General features: G+C 37.0%; 4 protein-coding genes across 5 annotated transcripts; 1 reads left to right on the top strand and 3 right to left on the bottom strand.

Annotated features, from left to right (window-relative positions):
* Positions 1-35: 35 nt before the first annotated feature.
* On the bottom strand, positions 36-2,620 carry LOC123467576 (transmembrane channel-like protein 7). The gene is given in 12 exon segments (XM_045167448.1): positions 36-294; positions 297-321; positions 383-866; positions 931-1,350; positions 1,352-1,397; positions 1,474-1,494; positions 1,497-1,697; positions 1,700-1,778; positions 1,843-2,141; positions 2,202-2,243; positions 2,246-2,354; positions 2,421-2,620. Coding segments are annotated over 12 exon segments (1,953 nt in total). The 5' UTR covers positions 2,442-2,620; the 3' UTR covers positions 36-88.
* A 1,505-nt stretch (positions 2,621-4,125) lies between these two features.
* LOC123467575 (E3 ubiquitin-protein ligase rnf8-B-like) lies at positions 4,126-7,728 on the bottom strand (the record flags this gene model as incomplete). The annotated part of the gene is given in 13 exon segments (XM_045167447.1): positions 4,126-4,352; positions 4,409-4,533; positions 4,742-4,961; positions 5,038-5,335; positions 5,728-5,793; positions 5,873-6,066; positions 6,147-6,249; positions 6,361-6,603; positions 6,687-6,815; positions 6,871-6,983; positions 6,986-7,382; positions 7,513-7,623; positions 7,684-7,728. Coding segments are annotated over 13 exon segments (2,094 nt in total), but the record flags the coding sequence as incomplete, so codon positions are not given.
* Positions 7,729-9,337: 1,609 nt separating this feature from the next.
* On the top strand, positions 9,338-10,067 carry LOC123467578 (cyclin-dependent kinases regulatory subunit-like). Its single transcript, XM_045167451.1, has 3 exons — positions 9,338-9,498; positions 9,565-9,692; positions 9,855-10,067. The coding sequence occupies exons 1-3, from the start codon at positions 9,440-9,442 to the stop codon at positions 9,890-9,892; spliced, it is 225 nt and encodes a 74-aa protein (XP_045023386.1). The 5' UTR covers positions 9,338-9,439; the 3' UTR covers positions 9,893-10,067.
* LOC116916165 (DNA-directed RNA polymerase II subunit RPB7) lies at positions 9,970-11,117 on the bottom strand. Of its 2 annotated transcripts, XM_045167449.1 has the most exons (6): positions 10,876-11,107; positions 10,695-10,804; positions 10,472-10,631; positions 10,354-10,404; positions 10,154-10,291; positions 9,970-10,097 (listed from the first exon to the last, which is right to left on the bottom strand). In XM_045167449.1, the coding sequence occupies exons 1-6, from the start codon at positions 10,885-10,887 to the stop codon at positions 10,050-10,052; spliced, it is 519 nt and encodes a 172-aa protein (XP_045023384.1). In that variant the 5' UTR covers positions 10,888-11,107; the 3' UTR covers positions 9,970-10,049. The 2 variants fall into 2 exon arrangements, with proteins under 2 accessions (XP_045023384.1, XP_045023385.1); XM_045167450.1 differs by lacking the exon at positions 10,354-10,404 and having other exon boundaries at positions 10,876-11,117.
* Positions 11,118-14,543: the final 3,426 nt, after the last annotated feature.

The raw sequence follows: 14,543 nt of genomic DNA, 5'->3' as shown, positions 1-14,543 counted from the left end.
CTATAGAGAATTGAGTACATGAAAAAACAATAACAACCAAGTAAATCTGGGTTTTTTTTCTTTAGAGAGGATGCGATGTTCGTAATGTTCAAACTTGTACATGCTGTTTACCAACGGCAGATAGCCTTGCAATCAAAAAATGTTTATCTTCAGCTTCGAGAACCAGTTGCGAAGTAAGAGACTCGACTACGGCACGATGTGCTACCGCTTTAGAGCGATAATAATAGAGAGCGACCAGTAAAATCAAAATAGCAGGAACGAAAAACCCCGCCGATCCGAAGAAGAAGAGAATTTTTTTAACGTATCCGACAATGCATCAACCTTAAAAAGAAAAAGAAAACCAAATTAAGATAATCACTAAGTACTAATTTTAAAAAATTACCTCATTGGATATTGCGGACCAAACAGTACCGAAACCACGATAAGGTCCACAAGAGACTGAGGGCTGCAACGAGGTGACGTGATATCCCAAAGGAAGAACGCAAGAAATAAAAGATACCAATAAGACATTCATGAAAAGAGACGTGGAGCTTGATGCACCATAAATGCGAGAGGGGGGCAATGAATAGAAAAGCAGACTGAAGTATTTGACGTAGAAAACAATGAAACATTTAAAAGTGGTAATTATTGGCAAGACAGGGCAGTAAAACATCCCCAACCAGCATATTGACTGACTGTAAACCATATCGAGAGTGCTTCCGACTAGATTGAATTCGGGTTTGGTTATGCATGTCCAACGGCTTGTGGGAGGCACCGAACGACGGAAGACTAGTGCCAAAGGAAACTCGATCAGAATCGTAATAAAGATTGTGATGAAAACGTCAAATAGGCAAAGCCTGTAAAGTTGCTGGCCGACATATGTCTCCCTAGGAAGAAAAAACACGTGAATAACAGGCTACGATTGGTATTTGTAATTACAACCAAAATTACCAGCATGGTGCATCTTGATCGGAATTGCAGTTGGATCCTCGTTCTTCTTCTAAGCTGCTGTATAGGGTTAAAACAAGTACCAAAAGAGATGCCAGTCTGAGCAAGACAGTTCTAACTAGGGTGATTTTAATTTCAAAAGTAGCACCGAACCGCTCGAATCGAACAACTGCCCGAAAGAGGATGGGCACTAAAAAATTCAGTGCAGTTATAACAATAGACGGTAAAAATCCTATCATCAAGATTTGGAAATCTTCAGGATTCGAAAATGAGCCGGTTTCTCCTTGAGTATTCCTCCGATATCTTTCTGAAAATGCTGTGACCAAGTAAATGATGTAGCCAGCTAGACTCAAGGTTCCAATAACAAGAAGGTTGACTGAGAGTCTTAGGAAGAAAAGATTAATTTTTTCCGCATATTTCTCTCGCTTTCTCGGTAGCATATTCCTTATCAGCTAAAGCTACCCGAAAAGCTAATAAATAAAAGAAAAATACAAACGGTTAAGAAATAATCTGATTTATTCCAATCAAATAAAACAGCCAACTTACCATGTAAAATTGCCTTTTTTTAAGGTGGGCAACTTCGGAACTGTCGATGCAATAGTCCCATGACGTAAAAGCTAAATCGGAGAACTGATGAAGCCATGACCTGCCAAGTCCGATATTGTCTTTGAAGCCAGTGGCAACCGACTTGGCCATGCACGTCAAACTGAAGAGTAGGAGGAAGTAGACAACAAGCTCATAAGCCAACGCAAAATTGTAGACTTGATCATTCCCCACGGAAGGAATGCCGGTTGGTAGTACCCGTAAAATGCTACTGTATACTCCAACCACCCAGTGCCTTGCACTGCATCCTAATTGGAAGAAAAATTTTTAACGTTTTGATAAATTAACAAGAGTATCTTGTAGGTACAGTACTTGGATCAATAATAATGGCTGTGAAGAATGATTTGCTATCGTCGTCATGACCGATGCACGATATTCAAGCCAGCAACTATCGTTTCTAGCCATACATTCATCATTGCAGGAAGATACATTGTAAGATCGACTGCATCCATCTAATGCCGACTGCGATGGAGACAGAACGGTGAAATTTAGGTTTGTACACGAAGTTTGCCCAACTTCCCATGGAACAAGAATCAAGGTCACCACGAAAAACGTAATGAAAAAATTTAGCAGCATCTGCCATCTGATAAGGAGGAAATATGATCCGACTCCTAGAAAAGAATTAGATAACAAAACACGCAAACGTCATGACGAAAAGAAACGTTGTCTACCTGTGCCAAAGTTGGCTTCAATTGAACGGATTGTTTGTTTCATGGAGAGAAAAATGATAAAATCTGCAACGCAAAAGACTGTACTCTGTGCCAGATTTGTCGTTTTCGGAATCGAATCAATTCCAAACCGTGAACGCGGAGATTTTGTGCAACCTAAAATCATCACAGTTCTTTCTTACATAACCAACCAAATGGTATGTGATAAAAAAGAGATATTACCCTTAACTCAGCTTTTAGCATTCTTTTTCTCCCATTGTAATGGGAAGAGACCGGATCTGTTGCATTTTTGCCACATTTCTTCTTCGTTAGGTAGACCTTGAGAAAGATCAGGCATCATGCCTAGTTCGACTTCATCTGTTGGAGTGCTACCATGACGAAGAGTAGATGTACGTCTACTTCTGGAGGTGGTTTTCCCCATGTTCTAATATCTTTGTAAAAATTCAAAATTAAGGCTGTGTCAATAAAACAGGTTGATCTTTTTCTTACCTATAGTGTTTGTTCTGTTACTTGGAACATTGTCTCCCATGACACCTTTTTATCTTCTTTAGCCTCATCAACTGGGAAGGTAGACATTGTGGTGGCAGTACTCTGAAGATGATGAGGCTTTTCCTTGGCTTCTTTAATACCATTTCCAGTAACTGATGTTCCACCAGAACAAAGACTTGATCTGTCTGTCATTTTCTAACAAAATACACAATGAACATATATTTGGATGAAAATAAGGCAACCTTGCTACCAAAGCAAACACATTAATAATGATGAGCCCATCAGCAACAAATACATAGGCTGATTGTTTAGTTATCGACGAAAAATCATTAAAAACCCACCCAAATAGAAGAACATTTCATTAATCTATCCATTACAAACCTTATCGTTCAAATCAAGACAACACCTTTGGCGTAAACTCCGCGTTCTTTCTTTTCTTAGTTGTGCAATAGATTATATGGGCATTACGAGCTATACTGAACAGCAACAACATTCGCCATGTAACACCATAGCTAGACCATTGATGACAACATTTTACTTCAACTTCTGGATGCTTTGTAATCCGCAAAAACTTAAAATACTGACGAGTGTTAAACAAAACATAGGTCAAAACATACTCTTACGAAGACAATCAACAATACTGACACATACCAGGCGAGGGATTACTCTAGGTCCGGGAGGCATGTTGCCGGATTTGTTCACGTTGGCTGCAGGATTTTAAACAAATTTCTTTTTAACAACTATCATATGAACTGAATATTATAGGCCTTTACAAACGTAGTTTTGGATGTAAAATGCTCGACAAAGCCGTGAAATAGGAGAGATTAAGTTGATAAAAATGAAAAGAACGAACCACGTTTTGTTTTTGAAGTCGACAGCTCGACGCCAACTACTGTGCGGTCAGAACACGACAGAGTACTGTATACTGTATCCACTTCCACTTCTTTTGTGACACAATAATGCTCATGCTAAACAAATATGGTTTTTTCCCAGTTCAATTTCATCACGTTTTGTCTGGCTTTGTGTTTGCGATTTTTATTTACTTTATTTCCTCGTTCCTAATTACTTAAGTCGTTTGACGTGGCGTAATCTTAGTTCCTTCGACTAAAAAAATGCCGCAATAATACGGATAAGATAAAAAAATTTATTACTCGACGAAAACAGGACTTTTAGCTTGAGCTAACCTTGGGATTTATTAGTTCATACTGTAGTTCCGAGCTGGTAGACTTTTTTTTTGCGTTCTTCACCTTTTTAATCCACATTACATTAAACAAAAGTCATAGAAAAAGGGAACTACCCTAACCACCCACCAAATTTTGAAGCAGTTTTCCTTTGCAAGCCTTGTAGATATCTATGCTATAAAATTAAGAATATCATTTAAAAGATTAGATTCGTAGTGGAGGGGGGAGGGGAATGCTGCAAGAACTAAACAATTACATCAATATTAAATAAAGTTTATTTGAATGTTCTGAGAATTCGAAACGAAATTTGAGCTCAGACAATCTTTTCGATGATTCAAAAATGAGTTTATGCATTTGTCATTGGCTGGATTTCGGGATAATTATGCACATTAAATAAGGACATTATACGCATATTTCACATATCATACGAACGATTAGCTTGAATGAAGACAGTAGACGCAACGCAGGGAGCTTAGTGGCATTCCTGCAAAAAGTACAAAAATGAAAAAAAAATAGTTATGGATTTCTCTTTATCCTTACCACACGAAGGACAGGATTCCTTCCCTCTTCGGCGACGGCGAGCAGCAGGGTCTTGAGGAAATTCTTCTTCGCTAGCAGATTCAGGTCCACTTGAGAGAACCACCACTTCTTCTGTTGCCCGGACACTAAACTCCCGAACCGATGTAAAAAAAAATAGATTAATCTTAAGTAAAACCTTCATCAGCTAACGCCTACAATTTATTCCAATACCGTTGATCTAGGCACTTTCATAATCATATACAAAACATAATTAAAATACGACAAAAACGACTTGAAGAATTGACTTAATGCCTTGGGCCGACTTGTGATGGGCGTGCATTTCTAGCTACGTACATGGAAGGACCAGGAAGCCGAGGATTAGGAAATGTTGGTGCAGGTGCAGTGGAACGATTTAAAGTGCCCCTAACGGGACCTGCAGAAGGGCCACCCTGAACTAGTGGACGAGCTGTTTGTCGAGCTACCGCTACTCGAGGTCTGACGGCCTGTGGCAGAGTAACAGTGTGAGGAACTGCAGCCACGGTAGCACGCGCTGTTGACGGCGGAGCATTTGAAACTGGTACAAGAAGCATATGAAAATTAGCCAGATTCCGACTATAAGGATAACGCCTAAACAATCTATAAAACCATACCTATGCGTCCTGCAGCACGACGGATACGGCCTTGTCCTCGGCTATTGTTTGGTTGATCCACTATTCGTGTTCCATCAACTTGTATCGTTCCAAACGTAACATTTTGGATGATGGAAATTTGTTCAAAGATTTTTATTTCCTTTAGCATTTTAATTTGCTCTTGCCGTTCACGCACCAATTCCTTTCTTCGGTTTTTTGTTTCTTCCGACAGCGTTTTCACCATGGCATCGATCATGTTATCTACCAAGAGATTTCTTCCTTCTGTGGTAATTGGAGCTCGACAAATCGGGCATTCGACCTGGCCAATAAGGAAAATCAAATTCTGGTGGCTTTAATTTTAAATAACATATTTCGAGCTAATTTGATGTCTGGGATTGATTCACATTCATTGAGTTTTTTTAAACAAAAACCATTGTTAATGAAAGCTACAAAGATTAATAAAAAACTTTTACTCGTATTGTCGGCTTAAGTTTTTCATTTTTATCTTTTGGAACGAATGATGCCATGCAATTGACGGCCAATTCAGGCTCCGTCCTTTCAATGAAAATTCAAAGCATCCAACTTTTAACAAAAAATTTAAGAACAAGGCAATTTTAGGTAACTATTTTCCCGTTAGGTTCCAGACTCGATTTAACAACAGCAATATTAACTTCTTCAATTCAATTAGTTCTATCAAACAATTTTTCTTACCTTGTTCTTTTTCCACTGCTGGACACAGTATTGGCAGAAAGTATGCATACAATTTAGTGAGGTAGCCTACAAGTATTGAAAAAATAATGAAATAATAAAAAATAGAGCAGATGCGAAAACCGTAGTTGAATTCGCGGGAACTTACGAAAACCATAAGCTCAGAGCAAATTCCACATTGAAGCTCGTTTTCCATAATGCTTTCCATTTGTCCTACAATGTCAACACAAGCTTTGCTAGATGCCCGCTGCTGAATCTCATTAAGTTCTTTTTGAATACGTAATTCCTCGCGTACTTTTTCCAATTCTTGCTCAGTCAAACTAGGAAGATTTGAAGCTTGTCCTGTGTGGGTTAAATAATTTCGGTTTATCAATTTAGTCACGGATCTAAGTAGAAAAAAAAAAAAAAATAATAATATATACCATCATCCATTACAACTACGATATTCCCCGTATTCTCTATTTCTTGTCCTTGTTGAAGGAGTTGAATTGTTTCATACATTTCCAGGCCGATAGCAGCACGGCTCTATAAATAGTTTAGGTAATGAAAATTCAATAAAGTAGGCAAAGATAGAAAAATTTTAGATTATTTACATTAATCACTTAACTATCTATATATTTTGCTGTCAACACATACCTGAATTTCAACAATTTCTCTTTCCTTAGCGTTTAAACGGGCTTCGCGCTCGGCCAACTCCTCCTGCATCTGACGAAGACGGAGTTCATCTTCACTGCCTTTCTGTTGATGTTGCTTTGTTTCTTCTTCAATTTTTCGACGTGCTTCATTCAATTCTTGCTCTAATGACTGATGAGATCGTTTTACTTGGGCCAATTCATTCATAGTTTCTTCTTTCAGGCGACTCTCCTCTTCTAAGCGCTCCTAAGAAAGCAAAAAACAAAACAAAACAAAACACAATGAATAAACCAATAAATTTCTCACGAGGTCGTATTTATACTATTTACTTGCAAAACGCTCTTTTCGCGCAAAAGTTGCTGCACGACCAACTCTTTCTGTTCAATAAGCATCTCTTTCTCCCTATTAGCCCGCGCAACACTCTCTTCGAATTCAATTTTTTTCTTTGCGCATTCCACCTAAATAGCAATAAAATTCACTATAGATCACAACTTTTTCTACCATAGCTGGTACCTGAAACTCTTGCAAACTGATTAACATCCGCTTTTCTACATCTTCCTTCTGACGTTGTAACTCGTTTTTTTCCATCTCTCCGCGAGCAACCTTTTCCTCCAGTTCCTTTTTTCCTCGGAAAATTTTGATTCCAAAACTGCTTTAGTTTTCTCAAAGTGCTCGTTGAGTTTCTCCTGTTCGAGCACCAACTTATCTTTCAGCGACTTCTGTAGTTCTAGTTTAGCATCTAAGTTATCACTTTCCTCTTCAAGTGTTTTTTCAAGATTTTTCTTAGAGCGGACCCAGTTATGAAATGCCTCCGGCGAATCTTTCAGCGACGGATAATTTCGATTAGCAAGAGGAAGTCTCATCTTCTTGGTAAGTGGCTCTTCGTTTACTACGTCTGCTGATTGAAGACGGAAGGCGTAAACAAACTTGGAACCCGCGCCAAACTCAATGGTATCCATGTGCTGGATGGGTATCTGCTGATGCTTTGGCACAATTATATGGTTTACAGCAATACCATTCATTCCCTAGAGGACAAGAAGAAAAATAAATAGAAATGGAAAAAAATAAAAATAAATAATAATAACACAGTAACCTAACACATCAAACATTAGAAGAACCATGTAAGGAGTTATTAAATAAAAATTAATTGCTTACAACACTTTCAACAGTCCATTGATCTTTGTTCAATCTAAAAACAGCATGCTTCCGAGAAACTAAAAGATCAGCAATTGTGTAAAAATTTTCTTTGGATCGACCAATAGTGACCTAAGAGAAATAACTAATAAAACAACTTCACATAAATCTGCACAACTTAAATGCAATCACCTCATTACAGTCCAGTTGTATGCACTTGTAATCAGTTTCATTTGTACCTATTCTTCAAGAAGAGCCACCGAAATGATGATGCCATTTCTTGGGGGGAAGGGGGTAGAAAACAATTAAAAATTAAATAAATAAATAAAAACATGGTATAGTTTTATAAATTATAATCTCTAAAGCAATTATTCTTTTAAATTAACTCAACAAAAGCAACAAACAAAACCTAAAATTCAATGAAAATGCAAAAAAAATTAAAACATTCAGAAATATCAAAAGTAGATAGATATTGGTCCTATGTTGGATATATTAAAGGGTTGAAAAGGAACATCATCATTGTTGCTTAATTTATAAATTTCTCTGGTATCAATTCTCATTCTTAATTTTCACTATTTGACCACACCACTCACTCAGAACTTTAAGCAGAACAAGTTTCTGGAATTCAAAAATAATACAAAGAAATTAATTACCTGTTTACTTTCTCTCTTAGTCAAATGAAGTTTGATCCAGTTCTCTGTAGTGTAAATTTAGTATTTAACAGGCTATTCCGAAGTTAATCTCTACTTGCTGGCGGAGAACAGTCATGGAAATGGCAGATAAAAAAATGAGAGTGAAGTTTCGTCTTTGAATGATTTTATCAAGACAATCACACAAACGATAACAATTATTTTTTTAAAGTCTTTATTAAGGAAAAAATTTTCAGGATAAGTTTTTTTTTAACGTAAAGAGAGTGAAACTTAGTAACTTACGAACAAAAAAAGCAGACTTGATAAATAAAAAGTTTTGAATCAGACGGACTACAACGTTGTCTCATCGTCAAAATGCCAGGCTGAAAGAAGTGAGTGACTGTTTAGTGTTTCTGTTTACTAACTAGACACTAGACTGAGACACTGAGTGAGTGGCTTAAACCAGCTTAAACTTCTTAAGTTAAAAATAAAAAGCCTTTACCAATAAACTCAAGTATCCCAATAAATAATTGTGTTTTGCAAACCTAGGTTTATACAAAATGCTGTATTAAAGAGCGCCAGCAGAGTCATAGATTAGATAGTCAAACTACTACAGTACTCCCGACGTCCCTTTTCGCAAACCATATTTTTTATCTCGCTCACTTCGGAAGTGCTGCACCAAGCGGAGGTCTGGTTGCCCCAACAAGAAAGATAGAGTTTTCGAATACTTGCATCAAGCAAAGGTCTAGAGAGATAGCGTTGTGATGAGTGATGAGATGCGCATGGTGCAGCACTTTCGGAGGGAGCGAGGCCGAAAAAAGCCTACAAAATCGGGTTCGTGAAAAGTGACGTGGGGTGTGGCTTATTTACAGGCGTTTAACATGGAATACTTAAACCATCTAATCTATGACTCTGGTAGTGCACAGGAGTACAGGATTAGCGCGACCGCGACAGCTGAGGCAATCCCCAAAGATACCAAAAAAAAGTAAACAATATACAATTGTCAAAATAGCCTATGATGGTAACGGTATTCACATTACCCTTTGCATAGGCAAACAAACAGAAAGGTACCGTACGTACATAGGCTACCAGCGCGCCAAAACTTACAAAATACCGCACCATACTGGCACGACGCGTCACGCGTCAGACCAAGTTTTTCTGGTGGCACTAGCTTTAATTTCCCGCAACAGATGGCGTGGGCAGCTAGAATCTCATATAAGACCGCAGCGCCTCTAATGACTGTAGTTTCTTACCATTATGAAACCCATCCGTCTCCTGAATTTACAATAACATAGAATCCGTACAGGCAATAACTTGATATGCCTCCAAACGAAATTCAATATTCTGACAAATATACAGATGAGAATTTTGAATACAGGTAGGCTTTTCTTAAAAGTTGTGTTCATGGTAGTGTCAAGCACTGTTACATCATTTTTTCCTTTAGACATGTAATTCTGCCGGCGGAAATGGCCAAGTTGGTGCCTCGAACACACCTGATGACAGAAACGGAATGGAGGAATCTGGGAGTTCAACAAAGTCCTGGCTGGATACATTACATGGTCCATAACCCAGGTTGATATAATTTAATTACCGCTAACTAAATAAAAAAAAAAATGTGGCTATGACATTGCAAATCACCATTTAGTTGATGTGGCAGTGCATTTTCCTATACTTAGAATTTTGCCTAATGATTTTATTTTTCCTTAAATGTAAATTATGTTTCTTCTCTTTCAGAGCCACATGTGTTACTTTTCCGACGTCCAAAGGAATGATTGCAATCACATCCAGACAACCCTTACAATCTTTCCCCAGATATTTTTTTACATTATAACAATAATTAAGATTTACATTCCTTCTCTTGTTATATTCAATCTTGATGCACCAACACATGAATCATACTGTGACAATGAAAACATGGCTTGAAATAAATCAACTGACCAAACCCAAGTAGTCATCCATAAGTGTTCCAATAGCAAACTAAGAAAAAAATTTATAAATATCTGATGTTTTTTCAGTGTACAATAGTGACTTACAATATCAGTAGCATCAACCCTTAATCCAACAATTTTTATCCTGATTTCATCATCCTGTTGAATAACAACATCTTCATCCTGGGTTTTGTAGCAAGGAGGTGTTGAGTTGGGATCGAATTGCATATCTGATGGAATGGACTACAGGGAAAAAACAAAAATAAAATCTAGATGATTTAGAGTGCACTGATGAAAATACATACATGTCTAGAAATGAAACAGGACAAAGGTCCAATTTCTGTAAAAAGCCCAACCTGGAAAAAAATATTTAAAAAAAGTTGAAGAAGCCTTATTTATGATTATATTATTTGGAATTCTTACCTTATTCACTTGAGTTACCACTGCATCCAAAACCTGTCCTTTAAATGGACGGAACACAATTGCCTTGTATTTAACAGGATAAACTACAAAGCCTTGTCCAGGCTGTATGATTCCAGCTCCAATTGTGTCAATTGTTGTAACTGCTATGACAAACCCATACCTGATGTTTGGAGGAAAGTAACACTTAGCATTGCTTTGAATGAAACATACCAAAAGACCTTACTTTCCAGTACAAGTGCCTTCCACCTCTGTGAAAAGTTTTTGTTTTACTGTTTCCATCAACTGAGGACCGAAATACCGTGGGTGCAACAGAATTTCGTGTTCTAATGCGATCTGTTAAATTTAAACAATTCATATTTTAGAAGGACTGCGCCAGGAGGCAAAGAAAATATGACAGTATTTACATGGTAGAACATTCTGCTGACGTATAAATAAGTTGGCTAATATTCTTAATCAAATGCTTGAAGCTCAAGAGTCTTTTATTTGAAAAAAATAGCAAACAAACTGATCGATGAAATGAATGAATGCAAAATCTCTCGAATATGAAAACACTAAATTGAATATACTAAACGGTAAGCCAAAGCAAAAAAATGACGCCGACTGCGCTAGGGATCGGCTGGCCCTGAGCCAATTGGGGCGCTTTTTTCCGATCGGGGTTTTTCAAAATGGTGTAAGGGCTTTTGGGCAACAAAAAAATTTTTGTCCCCTGATTGTGCGTCAAATGTTTTTTTGTTTTTTTTTTGTTTTTTTTCAGGGGCGGGGATCCCGATTAGAACCAATCGGGGTTGCCTGGCACAAGTTCACAAGATCTCAATTCCAAATAGGACTCGTCCCCGATCGGGTTGAGTTCAACCTGGAGTACTTGGCGAAATTTTCTAAAATGGTGGCTTCAAGGATAACCATTAAGGAAAAAAAATTCTGATTGGTTTATTAACCATCGATTTTTTTTCTGATCAATAATTTTGATTGACTATATTCTAGTATAGACCAGTTTCGGATGCTGCGTTGCAAAACTTTAAAAAATCCAGGGGGGTTTCGATTGCAGGGGGAGATAGGAAAAAAGGGGGTTTTTGATTTATTTACCCTAGTAATACTTTTCCAATTCAGGAAATGTTCTAGAATACTACACTTTAAGACATTCTGCGTCTTCTCCAGTCTTTATAAATAATTAATCATCCCTAGTTTATCCATTATCCCCATATCCACATTTGAATCACCCATGTTTACATATTTTCTTGACACTGGAAACGCAAAAATACTAAACAGCATCCCTAGCCTTTTACTTGAATTAATTTTCATGGATAAACTAGGGATGATTAATTATTTATAAAGACTGGAGAAGACGCAGAATGTCTTAAAGTGTAGTATTCTAGAAATTTTCTGAATTGGAAATGTATTACTAGGGTAAATAAATCAAAAAACCCCTTTTTCCTATCTCCCCTGCAATCGAAACCCCCCTGGATTTTTTAAAATTTTGCAACGCAGCATCCGAAACTGGTCTATTGGCAATTGCATGATCGCTTTGGGGTACGCGATCATAGCCCGACGGGGCAAGGGCCGAAAATGAAACTGGTAATCCGACGAAACCGCCCCGAAAGCAAAAACAACTCACCCGATCAGCAAAAAATCATTCCAATCAACGATGGGCCGAGGCCTATCGCTTTCAACAAACCACAATTTCACAGCAAATGTTTCCGCTGCTTTGTTCTTCCCTTTTAATTAATAATGATTTTGATCCATGAAATCAGGTTAGTTCACCCTTTAGAAAAAATTTTTAAATCAAGTGATAAACACCACTAAAATTTGACTGCAGTTCCCCGAATGACTGAAACTGAAAAGATAAACTAAAAAAGATTTTACCGAGACCCTAGGTTTTTCTCCGATAAATCAATCATTATGTGAATACCATAGCGCATTGATTGTTTGTATATAGTGTTATGGCCAGTCTTCCCTTTGGCACGAAAATCTTTCCCACCCATTGCCCTTCGATTTAAAATTACACTTCAATTAAGCAGATCAAGAATTGAGGAAATCGTAATTAAATTCCAATTTAGCTTTCATGATCGAAGCTGCGTTTTTCAACATGCAAGGACACAATCAAGGTTATCTTTATTACCCTAATAAGTACTGTACAATTGATGTGTACCAATTCAAGGTCTTGAAATTTGTCATTTTCTTTACATCTCACAAGCCCAAAATAACAACAAAACCATTAAGGCTATACTTGTTTATTCAGCACATGTTAGGGCTGATGCAATTTGGCTGTGTAACGTATCAGTTTCGTTTTATCCGAAGCTATAATAGAAATATTAGCTTCACAGTTAGAAAGTTTAGTCCTACGAATGAAATTAATTTGTTGTAATTTCTTTGTATCATCAAATTAGATGCATTATAAAAACAATTGTTAACTCCCCGTGTACAAATGACCTAGAAGCAATTAATAAGTAAAATGGTAGGTAATAGCTCGCATTCTTGACGAGGCCATGTATAAAGTTCGATTATTATTTACCACAAACTGGACTTTGTCCAAATCCAACAAAAAAAGAGCTCTCACCAAAAAAGAAGAAAACACGAAAACAAAGATTGAATTAATGCTTTTTTACGAGTCTAGCATGCTTATCTAAAATTAGGCTACTCAAGGAGATGCAACGCATTGCTATATTCGCAATTATTATTTTTTTTTATTCCTCCTCATCGCCACTTTTGCTTGCACTAACATTTGCATTCTTACCCAAGGCAAATTATAGCCTCTAGCAGAGTGTAGATCAAATACCGGTTACCTCTTTGCCTTTTTTTTACAAACAAACTATGTAAGTTCAATTCAGTCAATGAAGCGTCATTTCACACAAAATGGGCAAAAGGCGTAAAAACAAACGTGCAACACTTTACGAGAATGAACAAGCCATCAACGTGAAATTCTTCTAATTGATTATGGCATAGTCTAATGAATACGGCGAAAAAAGTAATAAAACACAACCTAAGTAAAATTGACACATAGTAGGAGAAACCCTCAAGCTCTTTTGATTCGGTATTTAGCCTTTTTAACCGGTTTACCTGTTGCCAACCCCAAGGGCAAAGTGTGGACATTCAAGTTTTAATTGGGATATCAACACCATCAAGCACACAAAACTTGCTAGCTTTTACTGTTGGCGGTGAAATAACCCCAAATGAGGACTCCACAAAGACAAAGCAAAGACAAACGACATGATAAACCTTTACCTTGTAAAGTAAATTTAGGTTGCGAATAATCTTGTATGTCGGTAATTGGTGCTTTTTTCCTAGTTTCGTTAAAGGACGAACCATTCTTTTGTTAATCTGTTAAACGAATATTAAGTAGGCCCTAAAGAATGCCTTTATTCTTCTTGAAATTCCCAATAGTTATCGCTATTATATTTGGTCATAGGCGGGTTTTGGTTCCTTCAGAAAAAAAGGGTAAGGACAACTAACATGTTGGCTATTGTGTCGGTGTGATAATAATATTGCCTCAAAATTTATTAGATCCGATAAGGAAATTTTGAAAGTTCTGGAAAAATGGCTATCTCAAACCACATTTGCAACTGGTGCAACAATGAATAATCCAACGCGTTTAGTCCCAAACTCCCAACCTGTAGAATCCTGAGATTATTAATAACAGTTCATCCATTTAAAGTTATTACTACCATCAACTAAAGGAATTGCCATAAGTAAGGCAATTGCTTTTTTAGGGAGAGAAGGTTAAATTTATGTTCCTGCTGACGAAAACAAAACCTTTAGTAGCCTACTTGAAGAAACCAAATGAATCAAAATGGCAGCATGGTTTGGCAGTTACCAAAGTCGACAAATATTAAAATAAGAGGGTATCCAGTAATTTTTAAAAAGTTTCCTTTCTCTGCCGATTAAAATTTTTCCCTGTCAGGTTTGCAAAAATGAAAATATATATATATATATAATTATTTAATGAAGGAAAAGTGTTAAAAATGTTAACTTAAAATTAATTTTGTCGACGTTGAAATGTTGAATACTTCTTCCTGAATATTGCCAAGTGAGAAATCGTCTTTCTACTCCTTTTAGTTGATGTTCAATTGTTCGTTGG

Source organism: Daphnia magna, unplaced genomic scaffold (genome assembly GCF_020631705.1).
Source record: "Daphnia magna isolate NIES unplaced genomic scaffold, ASM2063170v1.1 Dm_contigs199, whole genome shotgun sequence".
Taxonomy (NCBI): Eukaryota; Metazoa; Arthropoda; class Branchiopoda; order Diplostraca; family Daphniidae; genus Daphnia; species Daphnia magna.
This window is presented reverse-complemented; position numbering and strand designations above follow the sequence as displayed.

Excerpts from the sequence above, each read along its gene's own strand:
- LOC116916165 (XM_045167449.1), bottom strand. Across the intron at positions 10,405-10,471 it reads TGGTAACTCAAGTGAATAAG|GTTGGGCTTTTTACAGAAAT; the intron begins GTAAGAATTCCA and ends ATTTTTTTCCAG. Across the intron at positions 10,098-10,153 it reads GGGTTGATGCTACTGATATT|TTTGCTATTGGAACACTTAT; the intron begins GTAAGTCACTAT and ends TTTTTTTCTTAG.
- LOC123467578 (XM_045167451.1), top strand. The coding sequence starts at position 9,440 with ATGCCTCCAAACGAAATTCAATATTCTGACAAATATACAGATGAGAAT. Across the intron at positions 9,499-9,564 it reads GATGAGAATTTTGAATACAG|ACATGTAATTCTGCCGGCGG; the intron begins GTAGGCTTTTCT and ends TTTTTCCTTTAG. Across the intron at positions 9,693-9,854 it reads TTACATGGTCCATAACCCAG|AGCCACATGTGTTACTTTTC; the intron begins GTTGATATAATT and ends CTTCTCTTTCAG.